This window comes from Tachypleus tridentatus, chromosome 10 (assembly GCF_004210375.1).
Source record: "Tachypleus tridentatus isolate NWPU-2018 chromosome 10, ASM421037v1, whole genome shotgun sequence".
NCBI classification, from domain to species: Eukaryota; Metazoa; Arthropoda; class Merostomata; order Xiphosura; family Limulidae; genus Tachypleus; species Tachypleus tridentatus.
Genome location: NC_134834.1, coordinates 95,770,232 through 95,790,324, shown reverse-complemented (window position 1 = coordinate 95,790,324; position 20,093 = coordinate 95,770,232). Strand labels below are relative to the sequence as shown.

General features: G+C 35.8%; 1 protein-coding gene across 1 annotated transcript; it reads right to left on the bottom strand.

The window, feature by feature from the left end:
• Positions 1 to 2,416: 2,416 nt before the first annotated feature.
• On the bottom strand, positions 2,417 to 12,527 carry LOC143228151 (trissin receptor-like). The gene is made up of 2 exons (XM_076459465.1): positions 12,343 to 12,527; positions 2,417 to 5,212 (listed from the first exon to the last, which is right to left on the bottom strand). Exons 1-2 carry the CDS (start codon positions 12,506 to 12,508, stop codon positions 3,921 to 3,923), a joined length of 1,458 nt encoding a protein of 485 aa, XP_076315580.1. The 5' UTR covers positions 12,509 to 12,527; the 3' UTR covers positions 2,417 to 3,920.
• Positions 12,528 to 20,093: the final 7,566 nt, after the last annotated feature.

Sequence of the window (20,093 nt, the reverse complement as noted above, 5' to 3'; positions counted from 1 at the left end):
TAGAGGGCGGTGTTAGATGTTTGAATATATAATTTTATTTATTTTATTATATTACTATAGGTATAAAGGCGTTCACATATATTGGTTTATTTTGGGTTTAAGTTGTTGTATAAGTAAGGCTTCTTTAATTTTGCGTTTATTTATGATTGTTTCTTTATTTAGTATTTGAGTGTTTTCTATGGTTATGTTGTGTTTATTTGACTTGCAGTGTTCGAAAACGTGTGAAGGTGACCTTTTATGTTCTTTGAATCTGGTTTCCATTTTTCTACTTGTTTCTCCAATATAGAAGTCGTGGCACTTATCACATTGTATTTTATAAATAATGTTGGTGTGGTGTTTGTCAGTGTAGTTTTTACATAGTATAGACCTCAGTTTTGTGCCTGGTTTTTGAATAAATTTGGTATTAACTGGAATATCATATTTTGTTACTTGTTTTTGCTAAATGTTGGTTATTTGTCTGCTGATGTCAGGAATATATAGTATGCAGCAGTATATGGTTTCGTGATTTTTTGATTCGTGAGATATATTTACCTTTGTTGGTTGATTTTGCTTTCTGTCTAGGTGTGTGCGTATAATGTTTTCTACGGTTTGTGGGGGAAACTTATTGATGTTGATGAAGTATTGTTTTATTTGTCTAATTCATTGTTAATTTTATCTGGTGAGCATAGTTTTATGGCTGTGTTTATTTGGTTTCTTAGTATGTTGAGTTTTTGTTTTGTTTCATGTGCTGAGTCCCAAGGAATGTATAGTCCAGTATGGGTGATTTTTCGGTGGATAACCATAGAAAACACTCAAATACTAAATAAAGAAACAAACATAAACAAACGCAAAATTAAAGAAGCCTTACTTATACAACAACTTAAACCCAAAATAAACCAATATAAAGGGACGCCTTTATACCTATATTAAATGTAATAAAATAAAATTATATATTCAAACATCTAATACTGCCCTCTACATTCCGACACTCAGTTGCACAACCCCTTTCAAACATGTGGTCAGCTTCCGGTCAGTTAACTCTTTCTTTGTGAACCTGACGATGACCGAAGAAGGTCGAAACGTTGTTCGCTCTTCTATGTAAAATATTTTCTCAACCCAAATGAACCGTTTTTGCATATATATTTATAGAGAGCTACATGATGCGACCAACAGGTAGTATTCAGGGTAGGGCTAACGTGTTTGATGAACACCAACAGGTAGTATTCAGGGTAGGGGTAACGTGTTTGTTGAAGACCAACAGATAGTGTTCAGTGTAGGGCTAACGTGTTTGATGAAGACCAACAGGTAGTATTCAGTGTAGGGCTGACGTGTTTGATGAAGACCAACAGGTAGTATTCAGTGTAGGGCTGACGTGTTTGATGAAGTCCAACAGGTAGTATTCAGTGTAGAGCTGACGTATTTGATGAAGACCAACAGGTAGTATTCAGTGTCGGGCTAACGTGTTTGATGAAGTCCAACAGGTAGTATTCAGTGTAGAGCTGACGTGTTTGATGAAGACCAACAGGTAGTATTCAGTGAAGGGCTAATGTGTTTGATGAAGACCAACAGGTTGTATTCAGTGTAGGGCTGACGTATTTGATGAAGTCAAACAGGTAGTATTCAGTTTAGGGCTGACGTATTTGATGAAGTCCAACAGGTAGTATTCAGTGTATGGCTGACGTGTTTGATGAAGACCAACAGGTAGTATTCAGTGTAGGGCTGACGTATTTGATGAAGTCAAACAGGTAGTATTCAGTGTAGGGCTGACGTGTTTGATGAAGTCCAACAGGTAGTATTCAGTGTAGGGCTGACGTATTTGAAGAAGTCAAACAGGTAGTATTCAGTGTATGGCTGACGTGTTTGATGAAATCTTTATAAAGAGCTACATGATGCTCTGAGCACAACAACAACAAAGCTACACAATAAAATTCCGATATTTTTTCAGAATTATGTCTCCAGACTTCCGCTAACCCAATAGATTGACCTAGTCTTAAGGGATTCTTTGTTCTACACAGAATAAGTTTATTTTAACTGTAATATCCATTTCTAATGAAAAGTTGAAAAATTAATTTTCACTAGATACTGGCTGTATCTTTTGATTAAACACTTTTTTATTGTAGTCATTTTGTCAAAGAACAACAACACTTTTGAGAAAATTAGAGAATGTGTCAAGGTAACAAAATCTATAGAATGGACAGTCCAGTTCTGAAATCGTTTTTACCAAATACCAACTGTCACTACTGTAGCACTGATAAAGAATTAGCAAAGTTTTAACTTTATGTGACTATTTGTTGGAAAACTTCGATTCTTTTATTCTAAACAATACAGTAAGAAAGAAAATACCAGGTATTACACTGTTAAACGAGCTTCTTTATTTATTGTAACAAAAAACCTACATACAAAATTTCCTGAAAATTTCAAAACATATTTTAACCAGATTGAATTTTGAGCTTAATTCAATGCTTAATACATAAGACAACAACAGGACAGCTTGTGAGAAGATTTACAGTAATTTGAAAGATACACCATACAAGTGTTCAACATAAGTAGCTTGTGTTACGTTACCATATAAAATAGACTGTGTTAGAGTCTGTTTGTTTGTTTGTTTTTTGAATTTCGCACAAAGCTACTCGAGGGCTATCTGCGCTAGCCGTCCCTAATTTAGCAGTGTAAGACTAGAGGGAAGGCAGCTTGTCATCACCACCCACCGCCAACTCTTGGACTACTCTTTTACCAACGAATAGTGGGATGGACCATCACATTATAACGCTCCCACGCCTGAAAGGGCGAGCATGTTTGGCGCGATGGGGATGCGAACCCGCGACCCTCAGATTACGAGTCGCATGCCTTAACACGCTTGGACCATGCCGGGCCGTGTTAAAGTCAGTTAAAATCATATCGAATTGTATACATTAGTGAGAAAAAAAACAACTTTAGATCTTAGGATGTTAAAAAACGGGTTGTAGAATTATTTACCAATTCCTGATATGTTAATAAATTCATACAGTGATATGATGGACACGATAGAATGAACAATAAAACTAACGAAATTCGCAATCCAGGGCAGTGAGTAATTCGAGTAATTTAAAAAACAAAGACATAGAAATATATGAGTCTAGAATAACTCTCTTATCCATGGGTTCAAACAAACTGAAGTAATAAAAAAAGACCAATTTACTAGAATAAGTTTCTCTTATGTGTGGATAATACTTTGAATATCAATGTTAAATGATGGTTATGAAATGTATTCCACATTATTTCCTGCAATTACTGAGTGTTCTGTGAAATACGTGAATTTCAGAGAATTAGAAACAGGTTTCAATATGTGTTTTTGCAAATGTAAATTGAATTGTAACAAGAAACAGCAACTACAGGTCTCAGTAAGAAGTATGTATTCCAAAATTTTGAAGGTGTACAGTTATTATTTTCACACACATGATATATAGGGTCATTACTTTTACACATAATATTCAATGCTATTCCTTTCACACACACATAATATACAGTTATAATTTTCACACATAATATTCAATGCTATTACTTTCACACACACATAATAACAAACGTAATATTCAATGTTATGACTTTCACACATAATATTCAGTTTACTTCCACACACATATAGTATCATTACTTCAAATACAGAATGTACAACTACATAACCTTCAGAGATATTTAACGAATCTGAATCTGTTTTATCATTTATAAACCGTACGTATATGGTGTTAAAAACATGGGGAAATCGATCATATGTATGAAAACTAAGCTACATATTATGAGGGTTATATACACAGACTTATGTGTGCTTTATAAATTACGTGTTGTTGAAGGTAATGATTTAGTTGAGGCAGAATGCCTTACAGGTTACAATAAAATAAAATACATAGCCTTCTTAAAGATTTCACTTGAGCATCATGAAAGCTTGTTAAAAGTCTCTAGTGCTAGACAGACTGAGAAGGTTCCCGTTGAAACCCTGATTGAGAAGGTTGAGGAACTCGTGCGGTTGAGTGATGAGAAGCAAAGCGACTTGAGATTGGATGTTTTCGGCAACAAACTACTTCCTTCATCGAGTTTCTGAAGTTTTCAGAGAGGAATGCGTAAAGAATGGGGTTTATTCCAGAGTTAAAGTACAACAATAAGGTCGTGCCAATAGTAAAATAAACAGATCCCTTGCTGGCACCATTGAATTGAGGAGACCAATATTGCCAGAGTTTGCGAGCATGGAACGGTAAGTTACATACAGCAAAACACAAAACAACAGCCAGCAATAGACGAACGACTTTTCTTCTGGCTTTAATAATTGTCCTCGGAGCTTGAGAAAGGCAGTGTTCTTGAAAGGAGACAGAGTGGTTGCTCCGTTTCTTTGTAGAGGGTTTCAGCTTATCGCTACACGCACTTTTATCAGCCGTACGACGATTTCTACCCACATTGCAATAGCAACAATGGTCCGTGACGTTGAGCGTCGGTATGTCAATTACAGATGAACGTATTTCGCGGCAAATACAGATCCCGCCATTTTTCCTCATAACAAAATGAGTCCCGTGGACATGTCCAGGACTTCCTGACTCGCACCCATGGCAACAGAGAAGGGAAGAGGAGGATTCTCGAAGCACTGCGTGTCTCCTACTTAAAACACTACGCAAGTGTCCCAGTTCCACTCCTTTTATTTTCTCAAGCTCGTCGGAATTTAACTTACCTTTCCACAGGTGAACTCCGATGACAGCGTAGAGTAGGATAATAATAATCAGAGGAACTAGTAACAAAAAGACGAAACTTACGATGTCGTAGGTTTCGGAATCGTAAAACCGGCGCTGCATGAAACATTCCACCGAAGTCCCAGATCCTGAGGGAAGTTCGGCTGTGCCGTACATTATGAGCCGAGGGCAGCAATATATAGCACTAACTAGCCACACAACTGATATAATAACACGTAAACGATTCAGCGTGAAGGCATGCTTGCTCCATAAGGGATAAATAATAGCGACATACCTTTCAACGCAGATAACCATTAAGATAACAACAGATGCAGTATAGCTTAAACTTTGGATGAAATGATACATTTTGCAGAGAATGTTTCCGAACGGCCAGCTGCTCATCAGATATAATGAAAGGTTTTGAAAAACGCAGAAGACACCTACGCAGAAATCAGCAACAGCAAGATTCGTTAGGAAGAAGTTCGTTGTTGTGCGCAGACGGCGGTGGAGGAAAACAACAACCATAACCAGCAAATTTCCTGAAAGAGAAACCGAAGTAACAGATTTAAAACAACCAGAATTATTAATTGTAGAATAGTAGCAAAGCAAAAAAAATGTATTATTGGATAGTAACAGAGCACAAAAAAAAATTGTAGGATCGTAACAAAACACAAACATGTATTGTTGAATTTTAGCAAAGTACAAAAATGTATTGTAAAAGAGTGGCAAATTATAAAAATTTATTCGAATTTAACAACTTATAGAGATTAATAACTTGTAAAGGTTTTAAACAATGTTTTAATTTTAATGAAAAACATCTATTTTGATACGTTTATTTCTTGGTTTAATTATAAACTTTATCTAGTTATACTTATACCTCTTTCATTTTTTAGACAATAAATGTGTAATTATTTAAAATATAAAACTTTATCGCAAATAGTGAATCACAGAAGCAGAGAACGATTGTCAGCTAATTTCTTATTTACGTTGTTTTTTATTTACTAAAACAAACGCCCTCCGCTAGTACAGCGGTATGTCTTTGGGATTACAATGCTAAAATCAGGCGTTCGATTCCCCTCGGTAGGCTCAACATATAGCGCAATGTGGCTTTGCTATAAGAACACATACATTATAATAAAGAAGTTTATTATATTAGCACATTAATATATGTGCTAATAATTTATGCAAAACATCAAACAGAATATTAATAACTATCGGAAGTAACCGCCCTCTGGGCAAAGGTTATGTAAATTCGTGATTAATTAAAGGCTAATTTCAGAACATAAAAAGTTGCTTTCTTTATACATATAAGATAAGGAGCTTTTGCTGCTCTAAGATAATATTTCGTTAATCACGAATGCACATAATTTCCGTTCAGAGGACGAGTACTCCGTTCAGTTAAAAAAACAACGTAGAAACTTCACTGAAACAAACTTGCTTGTTTTTGTACTCTATAGTGTAAATACCTTGAAAATGTACATTTGGAACAGCTATTTGGTAAAAATAATCCACCTTTCAGTAGAAGTAAGTATATGTTACTTTGATTTTGCTTTGCGGGTAAACATTAGCAATAAATATAAGCACACATTAATAATGAAAACTGACAAGCTGGTTCCATATTTAACATTTTAGCGTTTCGCTAAGTAGGTGTATTAGGAAATCGTGTTTATAGATTGTTATGGTAGATATTACTGATCCTAAAAACAATGAACAAGACAGAGGCAACTTACAATAATAATTATTCACAAATTTATTAAATCACAATAAGAATAATTATAGACGAACAATATTTACACAGTTATTCACCTGACATAATCACAAAAGTAATAAAAGTTAACTGGACTGGTCAAGAATTTATTAATATAGTATACCTTAACGAGTTCTGTTTCACCGTCAAATAAAATTCCAGTTTGATTTTTTTAACCGTCACACTAGTTTTCTAAAAGCTCGAGTGTGTTGACTTTCGGTTGTCAATTAGGTCTCTACAGAAGGTACTGACACCACACCATCGTTAGCGACATTTATACACGATCAAAAAACGCGAGAAACTTCAGGATTGTAAAAACTTCTGCACGTGAATATCTTCATATTTTTTCTGGAAAGTTTGATTCCAGTAAGTTCGCTGACCTCAAATCTGAATTCCGGAAATTTTCGGCACTTACAAATTTCTAGGCCGAAGTCACGAGTGTTCTAGAATATTTAATAGGTTTTCTGTAGTTCGGGAATAATCGATGAAAATCAATCATATTAATTATGCTAAGAATTCCGGCCAGGCTTATTTGGCTTTTAAATTCTCAGCAGGTACTAAGTTCAATGTTAAAAACAGTAAGGTTTATGTTGAACCCTTACAATATTATTATCAATATTACTATGTAACACAAATATACAAACATTTTTCTTGTCGTCGAGATTGAATCTGTAAAAATAAGAAAGTAGTTTTCCTTCAGTGAGTTAAACCCAAGATATGTTAATTCTATTTTCAATAATTTTGGTAGAAACTTAAGCTGCCATTACACGTAAAACAGCCAATAGATTCCGTAAAATACGAACTAAGTAAAGTAAATTCGAACCATTTGGAAAACTGAAGAAACGGAGATGCATTGCAAAGATAAGCAGATGCAGTCAATAAATTTTCAGTTTGCTTTGTAATAACCGATTGATAACTCACAGTTATTGTGAAGTTTTGTGGTAATGAATTTAAGCCACACACAATAAAGGACTTTGGAAGACGGGACAATGAACACTACGAAAAGAGAAATAAATGAAAACATTAACTTTTATGGGGTATTTCAAACTTTACCTAAAGTTTCCATATCTACAGTACTTGTAACAAGTTAATAACGAAAATATGTTTTATCTTTATTGCCGTTCGATACACGAGCAGCGATCGTAAAAGCTGGCGAAAAACGGTTTATGGCCACTTATATTTTTCACAATGAAATAGTGGAAACAAAGTTTAACTGAAGAAAACATAAAAAAAACGTTTCTCCTTGAATTTTCTTCTTTGCTGAAATTCTAAATATTATTGAAGTATTGTATTGAGAAAACAGGCAAAATCGAATATCATTTTGTTAGGAGGCTGGTAAAGATTTTCAACACAATATTCGGATAAATATTTCTAAAAATTATAAAATAGTTTAAGCTCAGAAAAACAAACGCGAATAACAAGAAACGTGTATACATCACGTTGAAATACGAAATAGTTTAATAAGGGTTAGCTGTCCTTCATTGTCTTAGCGATACATTTGGGGACTTATAACGATAAAAATGTGGTTTCGATACCCGTAGTGGACACAATAAAGGTAGCTCCATGTGCAGTTTTGCGGTTAGCAACAAACACACAGAAGCTAGGTCCTAACTCTCATCGTCTTCAGTCCTCTGTTAGTGTTAATTATGATACATTTCTATACAACAATTAATTTCTAATACTCGCCAAATAGCATTCTCAACTATTATTGGAAGCAGAATAACTTATTGTTCTCTACAACAATTAGTACCTAAAGCGTGTAAATGAAATACTCACCTATTATTGTAACAGGAACATTGTATAACAGTTATCATACATTATTTGTAAGTATGAATACCAAATACCGCACTAACAACAATAAGATACCGCATTAACAACAATAAGATACCGCATTAACAACAATAAGATACCGCATCACTCGCTCATAGAAAACAATAAAGTGCACATTATTTGTGGTAACGTCCAACACACCATCACTCAATTACTGACGTGTTGTATTGATTACATCTTTGTATTAAAACTATTGGCCGGACACGTCGCACTAAACATGCTCGACCTTTCAACTTTGGGTATGTTATAAAGTAACGGTCAATCCAACTAATCGTTCGTAAATAGTAGACCAAGAGTTGGCGGTGGGCAGTGACAGCTAGCTGCCTTCCCTCTAGTCTTTTGCTACTAAATTAGAAACGGGTAGGGCAGTTAGACCTCGTGTAGCTTTGCGTGAAATTCAAAACATAGAAACAAATCCCAAAGTCATTATTAGCGAAGACTGGTGTCTTTCCAGTCAACCTGAAATTATCCATCGACCACTTCCCTCGCTTTTAGAACTTCTTGCTGGTTTGCATTACACATTTCCTGACTTGAAGGATTTCAAATATTGCTAAGAGAAAGTAATGGAAGCAGAACTAATGAACATAGCATAACTACTGAGGAGTTGTACACCACCGGATTCTCCCATCAACCGTACACTATATATATCTTGGTTAATAAAGATTCGTGGCACTCAAGTCGCAAGTTTCGGAAATTTTCGAAAATTAAACAAGAAACGCTCAAAACGAGTCATAATTAAACGCATCAATAACAATTATACAAACGTTATGAAATGGGAATATATAAGATAAAACTATTCAAAGAATTGGTGAACCAGACTAAATACATAAACCACAAACGATCCTCAGTTTTATTGAACAACGTTACCCAGTAAAGAGGCAGTATTTTGATCGATGGCAAAAATTTCAATAAATAGTTTTCACGTTTGAGAAAAATACTATTAAAACTGTTACTATTTTTAATTAAGTACAAAGCCATACAAGTGGATAACTGTGCTCTGCCCACTAGGGATATCGAAACCTGCCTTCTAGGGGTGTGCCACTAGTGGTGGACGACTATTACTGAATTAGTTAACAATAACTGGAAAAGAATTAAGAGCTAATAATGATATAACAATTGGGATATTTACTTAATATTACTTAAGTCTATAAATTAAGAGCATGATATTTGATTGTAGGGTTACTCTTCTACTGAAATATATTACTAATGGTTCTTTATTAGTTACTAAGGGCAAAGATACACAATAGGCTACCTCTGCTGTACTCAACGTGAGTATGGAGTTCGATTTTGAAAGTCAGAAGCTGTTAGACGCCGCTGAGCCACCGGAGAGACAACACGATTTTATTGGGCTCGACGTGAAAAGCCTAAAAAAGTTTGCTCGTTTCGAAATATTGAACATCAATGGTGTTTTTTTATATTCACTTCCATCGAAATACTTACCAATCTATTACAACATTATTCTCTTGAAAGGCGTAATAAGATGATGCTGTACCAGTTTCGTTATTCTTCAAACATATCACATAACAAACTTTTCCGAATTTATTACTTCCTATACTTTCCCAATACTGTCGGGATAAGACACGACTGGTCTGCCAATTTATCAGTGAATAAAGGCTTGAGTTACTCATTTATTACTATCACTACTTATTGCTATTACTATCAATTATCATTTGAAAAACAAGTGAGATATTATTGTTTTTTTTAGTTTCGCGCAAAGCTACTCGAGGGCTATCTGCGCCAGCCATTCCTAATTTAGCAGTGAAAGACTAGAGGGAAGGCAGCTAGTAATCACCACCCACCGCCAACTCTTGGGCTACTCTTTTGTCAACGAATAGTGGGATTGACCGTCACATTATAACGCCCCCACCGCTGGGAGGGCGAGCATGTTTGCTGCGATCGGGATTCGAACCCGCAACCCTCGGATTACGAGTCGATCGCCTTAACACGCTTGGCCATGCTGGGCCTACAAGTAAGATAATTATATAACTTATACATTCTAACAATTTTTCAAAACTTTCAATCAGTGAATTCACAACTTCCAGCATCACCGGTAAACTTTGTTTAAAGTTCCATTATAGTACTCTGTTTGAAACCCAGAAGTGTGATTTATACTAAGTGAGGGCCCGGCATGGCCAGGTGGGTTAGGGCGTTCGACTCGTAATCCGAGGGTCACGAGTTCGAATCCCGGTCGCACCAAACATGCTCGCCCTCCCAGCGGTAAGGGCGTTATAATGTGACGGTCAATCCCACAATTCGTTGGCAAAAGAGTAGCCTAAGAGTTGGCGGTGGGTGGTGATGACTAGCTGCCTTCCATCTTGTCTTTCACTGCTAAATTAGGGACTGTTAGCGCAACTAGCCCTCGTGTAGTTTTGCGCAAAATTAAAAATAACAAAAATTAACAAATTATATTAAGTGTTTAACGCATTTGAATTTTTTTTTCATTTAAACTACTTGTACACATAAATTTACAATAGATACGTTGATGGAAGCATGAAGAACAACTGGTGTGAGTAAAGTAAAATCATTTTACAAAGTTTCTACTTGATGTACGTTATTATTCTACTTACAGGTGTTACGTTACGTTCAAAATATCGTTAAAATTACATACTAAGTTAGATCTAGAATACGCGTTTGTAAGTTTAGCTGTAAAAAAGTAACTAACTGGATACAATACTTATGCAACGAAGCTGGAATAATAATCCATGATGATGAGAAACCCACTTGTAAAGAAAATTATATATGTAAAAAACGGCTGATATGGGTAGAGAAAGCATTATGCAGAGGAGCGAACAGCGTTTCGACCTTCTTCGGTCATTGTCAGGTCGATTAAGGTCGAAACGTTGTTCGCTCCTCTACATAGTGCATTCTCCACTCATACCAGCCGTTTTTTTTTTACATATATAAGGAAGCTGGAAGTTGTTTTAAATTAATGGATTATTTACAGAATTATTTAGAACATAGCAACAAGACTTAAATTTGAAAAGAAATTTCAATGTGTTTCTTAACGGTCATCAAATACTTTTCGATTCTAGTTGAAACCAAATTCTAGGGTATGTTTTATTTTGTTTAAAAACAACAAAAAGCGAAGGATAGCTTTTCAAATGATTATATGTTGTATGGATAATAGAATAAGCAATCACAAAAAATCTGAAACGTTATTTTTTACCACGTTGCATTTGTTTCGTTTCGTTTGTTTTGAATTTCGTGCAAAGCTACACGAGAGCTATCTGTGCTAACCTTCCCTAATTTTGCAATATAAGACTAGAGGAAAGGCAGCTAGTCATCACCACTCACTGCCAACTCTTGAGCTACTCTTTTATCAACGAATATTGGGATAAACCGTAATTATAATGCCCCCACGGCTGAAAGGGAAAACATGTTTAGTGTGACGGGGATTCGAACTAGCGACCCTCATATTATGATTTGATTTGTTCCTAAATGGGAAGCAGATTATAAATAATTACAAAGGAATTTTCAAATAAGTAATAAAAAGTCTGAGATAATTATTTTTTTGGTAAATCTTTCGCCAGTAAGACGTTTATTATAATATATTCAGTAAATAATTAAAGTTTATGGATCACGAAACATTTTAATACATTTAAGGTCTGGAACACTTGTTGTTTAATTTTCATTGTGATACAGTTTACAAGCTTTTGTGTACTTGTTGTGTGCTTTTAATATTTTTACACGTTATGAATTTACTCGTTATAGTAAGGAAGACTCTTAATTTTCTGCGTTGCTTCAGCGAAAAAATAATAATTAATAGGATATTCGAGTAAGAATCTCCATAAACATTAGAAAAATATTCTTACGATCCACAGATATCTTGTAGATTTGAAAGACTACAATACGTCATATTTTCACTTCCCTTTGTCCACTGACCATTTTGAATGCGTCCAGCAGTGTTACAATTTAGCGAGAGTGATCCTATAATGTGTCACCTGAGTGGTTATAGAGTTTTAAACTTACTGTGAGTAACTTTTTGACTTCATCAATCAAACGAACAATCAGTCGGCAAAACTGTATTTAAATAAAACCCTTATGATGGGTAATAATGATTAAAACGCTCTCAATGAGAAACAAGTTGCTTACCAAACACGCAACAACAGAATACGAAACTGTAAGCAACGATCAGAGCTGCTTTCTCACACTTGTTGAAAATAGACGAAAACGCTGTTGCTGAGTTATTCCACGAGTGACTGCAGTTGTAATCGACTAGTTCTGTTTCTTCCATGTCTACCGTTATGTAGTCGTCCATGTTGTATTTTTCAGCTCAAAGGAACCTGACGAGGGGAAGGTAAGAAGTTTATTATAGTATCCGATAAGCTAGAGTTGTAATGATTTTCGGCAAGTCAAAATATTCTAACACAAGTAAAAGTATACAAAAAATAAGAGTCCGACATGGCCATGTTTGATTCGGTTCGAATTTTGCGCAAAGCTACTCGAGGGCTATCTGTGCTAGCCGTCCCTAATCTTGCAGTGCAGGACTAGAGGGAAGGCAGCTACTCATCACCACCCACCGCCAACTCTTGGGCTACTCTTTTACCAACGAATAGTGGGAATGACCATCACATTATAACGCCCCCACGGTTGAAAGGGCGAGCATGTTTAGCGCGACCGGGATGCGAACCCGCGACCCTCAGATTACGAGTCGCACGCCTTAACACAATTAGCCATGCCGGGCCGTGTTCGTTATCAAGCACAAAGCTTAGTATTGTAAGCCATGCGAGATACAACGGAGACGTAAGCGAAACGAACGTAAGCAAGTACTGTTTGACGTTCAATGAAGCAATATCAAAGGCAACAAGAAAGACTTAACGAGACACAATTTATACACTCGTACGATAAGAAAACCTTTTCTCTTCCGGTTGCTTTTCTTTATCTCTGGATTTATGATTTATATATTTATTTTTATGACTTATTTGTACAAGTACAGAGCTACACATCAGGCTATGTGTTCTGAGCTCACCAGGGGTATCGAAACCCAGTTTATAGCGTTGAATGTCTTTGGACTTACCTTTACCCGAGGTTCGCGGGTTCGAATTCTGTCATACTAAACATGCTCGCCCTTTCAACCGTAGGGACGTTACAACGTTATGGTCAATCCCATCAGTTGGTGAGGTTAATTCCTAGCGCATTATGAAGTTTTGCAGTTAACTACAAAACACTTCTCCTAACTTATTCTCTAATGGTCGTTTTCACCTTTCTTTCTATCTTTGTTTAGGCCCGGCATGGCCAGGTGGGTTAAGGCTTTCGACTCGTAATCCAAGAGTCGCGGGTTCGAATCACGTCGCACCAAACATGCTCGCCCTTTCAGCCGTGGGGGTGTTATAATGTGACGGTCATTCCCACTATTCGTTGGTAAAAGAGTAGCCCGAGAGTTGGTGATGAATGGTGATGCCTTCCCTCTAGTCTTACACTGCTAAACTAGGGACGGCTAGCGCAGATAGCTCTCTTGTAGCTTTGCGCGAAATTCAAAACCAAACCTTTCATTCTTCCGAGGGCTATATGACATATACACTTATTCACAATATTAAATATCAATAACAGTTGTGATTTGATTTTGATCAATTGTTTCTTGAATCTGAAGAAAATTTGTCTGGTATCTAAATTAACAATTATTAACAATAAATGATAAAAAATATGACATTTGATATTGTTTTAGTGATGATTGCTCATTCGGTAATGTCTTCTTCAACCAAGTACGAAAGAAAAGACATCTTTAGGTGTAAGGTATGACGCAGTTAAGTTCACAATTATAAGTACCTCTGTCCATTTAATATTCGTAGTAGAACTGCAGAACTCTTAAAGCATCTGTCTCGGAACTTCTTTAGAATCTTTCTGGAAACTCAGTTCTGCAGCTTGGAATTATTTCTTCAGAGAGAGAGAGAAGAAAAATTAATTGAGATCCAACATTTTGAACTTTGAAAATGGAGTGACCTGACCTGGTAAGGTGATTATGATGCATGTATCAAACATGTTTGCCCTTTTAGCCATGGGGTCGTTATAACATAACAGTTAATCCCACTATTCGTTGGTAAAAGAGTAACCTAAAGCTGGCAGTGGGTGATCATGACTGGCTGCTTTCCCTTTAGTTATTCATCACTGAATTAGGGACGGCTAGCGTGTAATTTTGCGTGAAATTTGAAAACAACAAACAAAACTTTAAAGAAAAGCATTTGGAAGGTTTGTGGTATAAGTAACTTGGTTGAAATTACATAAAAGAATGTGGTTGTAGCGTCAAGAATAATATATAATACTTAAGAACGCTAAGAAACTGAGTTTGTTGATTGTAGTAAGATGTTGAGTATAGGTAAAGTTAATCCAGGAATTAGTTGTGATTACTTCTAAAGGCACTTTTATTTTGTTATCTTAGAGAATCCTGGTTGTAAGTTGTGGGTTGTTGTTTTGAATTAAGCACAAAGCTACACAATTGGCTATCAGTGTTCTGCCCGCCACGGGTATCGGAACCCGGTTTCTGATGTAGTGAGCCCGCAGACATACCGCTGAGCCACTGGGGGGGCACGTTATGGGTTAAAAATCAACTACTCAAGATGAACTCTCCCCCAGTGGTACAACGGTATACCCGCGGAGTTATAATACTAACAATCGGGTTTCGATACCTGTTGTGGACAAAGCACAGATAGCCCATTACGTAATTTTGTGATTAACTAAAAAAAAAAGCAAAGAAATTTTAATAAATAGACTTCTCTAACAATAAGGCTGCTATGTTTATAGAGAATGTATTTCTCACAAGGTGTCTCTACTTTAAAGAAAAAGACTTCTGTCAATAATTTGAAGAATTCTGCCATTAGATGAACATATTTATTCTAAAATAATCTGAAAGCTATGATATGTGCTTTTATCAAAATACTGACATAATCACTATTCAATGGAACCTCCTTCAAGGTAGTGTTGTTGTTGTTTCGAATTAAGCACAAAGCTACACAATTGGCTATCTGTGCTCTGCCCACCACGGGTATCGAAACCCGGTTTTTAGCGTTTCAAGTCCGCAGACATACTGTTGAAGCACTGGGGGACTCAAGGTAGTTTGTTCTTCTTATAGCAAAGCCACATCGGGCTATCTGCTGAGTCCACCGAGGAAAATCGAACCCCTGAATTTAGTGTTGTAAATCCCTGGACTTAGCACTGCACCAGCGGGGACTCAAGATAGTAGAATTGCTCTTTATTAATGTGTTAAAAATTAAAGAATAAAACTGCACACACCAGGAAATACCATTTGCTATATTCATTCTAACTATAATTTAATGCAATAGTCATAAATATATCAATGACGCTTGAGGGTCATTGTGACAAACTTAAATATAAACCACACAATTTGTTTGAAAATATACAAAGATACGAAACTGTAAACATTATGAACCATATCTATATATTAATACACATAATACAACGTATCCTACTAAGTTTATGAAAACAATTATTATATTATTTCGTTTGTAAAGACAGTGTAGTGTACATAACACAGGCTTATCTTGGTCAGGTAATTAAAATACCCTCTTCGAACGTGTGAGTTGTGGGTTAGAATCCCTCAGTGGAACATTTTAATCCTTTCAACAATAGAGGTGTTAGAATGCTATATTTAGTTCAAATTACAGCTAATAAACACCACCTGACGCTAACACATTGGTTACTCTTTACCAACTAATAGCAGGTGTCGGGTGGTGTTTCCATCCAATCACTTCTAAAAATTAGCTAACGCAGGTAGTCCTCAAGCAAATAAACAAACAAAATTATATAACCAAGGAACTTTCTTTTCGAAGTACGAATTGGTACAAAAGTATCTTTAAAATACAATTTATATACACACGTGTACGTACAAAGTCAATATCTTTTATCTTTTATTGGAAAGTTGGTATCACTATTAAACTTCTATTAAACTTATTTAAATGACTTGAGTCTAAAAGCAGGATTAAAGACGTAGATTTCAACACTATATTTTTATAATATCTGTTTCGCTACTAATTTAGTACAAGTAAAGTAAAACTGATTTATATTTTTAGGGTTAGTGATTACCACTCTGTCTTTTTATGTATCTTGAAAGATAGTATCTCGCTGAAAATTTAGTAGTGTAAGACTAGAGGGAAGGCAGCTAGTCATCACCACCCACCGCCAACTCTTGGGCTATTCTTGTACCAACGAATAGTGGGATTGACCGTTACAATATAACGCCCCCCACGGCTGAAAGGGCGAGCATGTTTGGCGTGACGGGGATGCGAACCCCGATCCTCAGATTACGAGTCGCACGCCTGAACACGCTTGGCCATGCCGGGCCTCTCGCTGAAGATCCATGTAAAGATATGTAAGAAGCACTTCACTTTAGTACTTTGTATCATAGCAGAACTGCAGCCATATATTAGTAACATCGAGATGTCAAAAATTAAAGTAGCTTGTACTAATCCTTCAGCTCCCCAGTGGCTCAGCGGTATATCTGCGGACTTACAACGCTAAAAACCGGGTTTCGATACCCGTGGTTTGCAGAGTACAGATATCCCATTATGTAACTTTGTACTTAATTCAAAACAACAACAACAACTAATCCTTTGACAAAAGATAGCAACAAGAAACATTTGCAGTAAAAAACCTTGTACAAAATATGAACCGAAAATAACTTGTAATATTTTCATTTAAATAAATGAATCTTACTTATGTCCAATAAGGTCCGGCCCGGCATGGCCAAGCGTGTTAAGGCGTGCGACTCGTAATCTTAGGGTCGCGGGTTCGCATCCCCGTCGCGCCAAATATGCTCGCCCTATCAGCCGTGGGGGGCGTTATAATGTGACGGTCAATCCCACTATTCGTTGGTAAAAGAGTAGCCCAAGAGTTAGCGGTGGGTGGTGATGACTAGCTGCCTTCCCTCTAGTCTTACATTGCTAAATTAGGGACGGCTAGCACAGATAGCCCTCGAGTAGCTTTGTGCGAAATTCCAAAACAAACAATAAGGTCCGTTTTATTTAATTCAGAGTAAACTGAGCATAATTATGAAATATGGTGTAAAAATAAAATACGACTTACACATTATATTATTCTTCTTCAAGACTTGGTCCATGACCTGAATCAGGTTCAACGTAGATCTTGGTGTTCTGTTCTCATCAATTTTAATTGTGCATTTTTTTCGCAGTACAATTCTATTTCGTTTACTAATAGTTGTATGTTACTGTTATTGGGTTTGGGACAATCTTCCAGAATTCAACATCAATTGCGGACTGGTTTGGGTCTTTGAGAGGTATACACTGACATACATGATAAAGAGGATGGGGCTAAGTACTCCTCCTTGAGGGACACCCGCCTCAGGATAGCAACACTCGGAGTGGATGCCCTAAATATTCACTCAAATTCACTAGCCGTGTCCCTAATTCTAAAAGAGGTTGTCAAGTGGTAATCAAATCCAGTCTTCACCAACTAACAGTTTTACAGTAATGAACAATTTATATAACCTTATTTGTATCAAAACCAGTGTTTACCCCTTTTTACTTTCTTCTTGAATCAACAAAACACCTAGTTGATTGGCTCCAACAATTATTTAAAAACTGCACCGGTTGTTTCGTATATTGAACTCACTAGTTCCATTTAGTTTTAAAGACGAAATATATATTTAGTGATTGAGTTATTTTCATTATAAACTTTTTTTTTAGAATCTGGACTACTTTTTAAAAGCGAAAGCCTACAACAAATAAATAGCGTTTATAGAAAGCTCAAATACCTTTTAGTCACGTTCCAATATTTAACTATATTAAACTAAATGTAACAAGTTTCTATTAAGCTTGTTTTGTTTTAAAGTATTTTCAACTCGACTCGATGAGATTATGAAAACATTTATTTTTTATTTATAATACGTTACTAAACTTTACGTTATAGTAATTATATTATTATTGTGCCCTGATTTCAGACCTAACTCGTATCTGATAAGACTGTAGCCTGCCCCCTATGGCACAGTGGTATCTCTGTGTACTTATACTGCTAGAAATCTAGTTTCGATACCAGTAGTTGACAGATCACAGATAGCCCTTTATGTGGATTTGTGCTTAATAACAAATAACAACATATGGCTATAATTTCAAATTATTTTACGTGTGTTATTTCAAGAGCTGGTATTCCTATTTTGTGGGATATATAGAAGTCAGTTTTACCAACTGTTTCTACATTACGACTTGATATAACTTACTGTAACTTCAACGTATCATTTTTTTCTCCGAATATAAACGTAAAACTGCATTAACTGTGGAGTTAACACGTCGCAATAAATGCTGTAACGTGGCGGACAGACTTCCATTTTTTAATTTATACCCGTACATGATACATCAAAAACTAACAAGTCTTTTTACCTTCGGTTCAATCATTCAATAAGTTTAACGAAAACGATTGAGAATGTTTGCCTTAGACTTTGATTTTAATTGTAATTTTACAACAATAATTACTGACAAAAAGTGTAAACACTATGTACATATATTTATTTATGTGTGCGGGAAGAAAGTAACCTATGGTTTACTTTTTTCCATGAAATAAGTACCTTTCGAATTGCGAATTCTTATCGTATTGAAGCAAAAAGAATTGTCGAGCATTTTATATTCCAGATACTGTATATTCTTACTGAAATTCAATGTAGTTTGATTGTATTGAGTGAATTCTGTAATATTAAAACTCTTATACGCTCTATCATTCCTTCTGTATATTTTATTTTGTTATTAGCGTTTCGATCAAGTTTAGTTATAAATTGTTCAGCAAAGCATCTAGAGCTCTCGATGTAGTTTATAGTACGGCTTATAAAAAATAATTATCTTATTATCTGCCAACTATAGTTCCAATCAAAACACTTATAGTTATTATTTACCTTATTTTTTGGACTTCTCACAACCAACTGTTGTAAAACTGGAATTTTATTGTAATAATTTCGATAGATATGTGTATGTGTTTTCATATAGCAAAGCCACACAGGGCTATCTGCTGAGCCCACCGAGGGGAACCGACACCCTGATTTTAGCGTTGTAAATCCGTAGACTTATTGCTGTACCAGCGAGGGGCTCGATTGGGATTAAGTTATGCAATACACAGTTTAAAACTAATGTTCAAAAGTAGTTAATTTCATCGTGTATACATACATATATACATACAAATGAGACAATTCGGCACGTGTTTATCTGATTTTAGATAATGTGAACTGTATATTGGATTATATGACTTCTCAATGATAACGTTGACACAATACAGAAAAATGAATATTTATCAGACTTCATAGTGACCACTTTTACAATATGAAGTTATTTTAACGATTTTCTTATTTGATATCAATTGGTAACAAAATTAGATTAGTTCTGCTCTTTTTGGTTAATAAAATATAAGTGTCTGCACGCTCGTCAGGAGCCGTTTTGGGCTGGAACCGAAAGGAAGACCTGATGATATGAGAACTTTTAAACACTAAAAAACATCAGAAATTGTATTAATTCAGTGATTTTTGTACTGAACGTGGTGTCTTAGTGACCGTGAATTCGATGATTTATATTTGCTCTCAGTCGATGGATAAAAAGCGCTCCGCACTTCGTGCTTGTGAACACTCTATAAAAGCTACAGTCATGCTCGATTGTTCTGTTCTGTTCAATAAGAGTATGCAATCTAGTTTATGAGATTAATATTGGGGACCGTCGTGACGACACAATCCTTCTTGTAAGTTAAACACATAGCTACACAATGGGCTATATGTGCTCTGCCCATCAGGAGTATCTGGAGCCAGTTTCTAACGTTGTAAGTTTACAGACGTTCCCCTGTGCTAATGAAGGGGAGGGAGGGCATAAGAATGGTATCGTTCAGGTATTTGATTGTTTCTT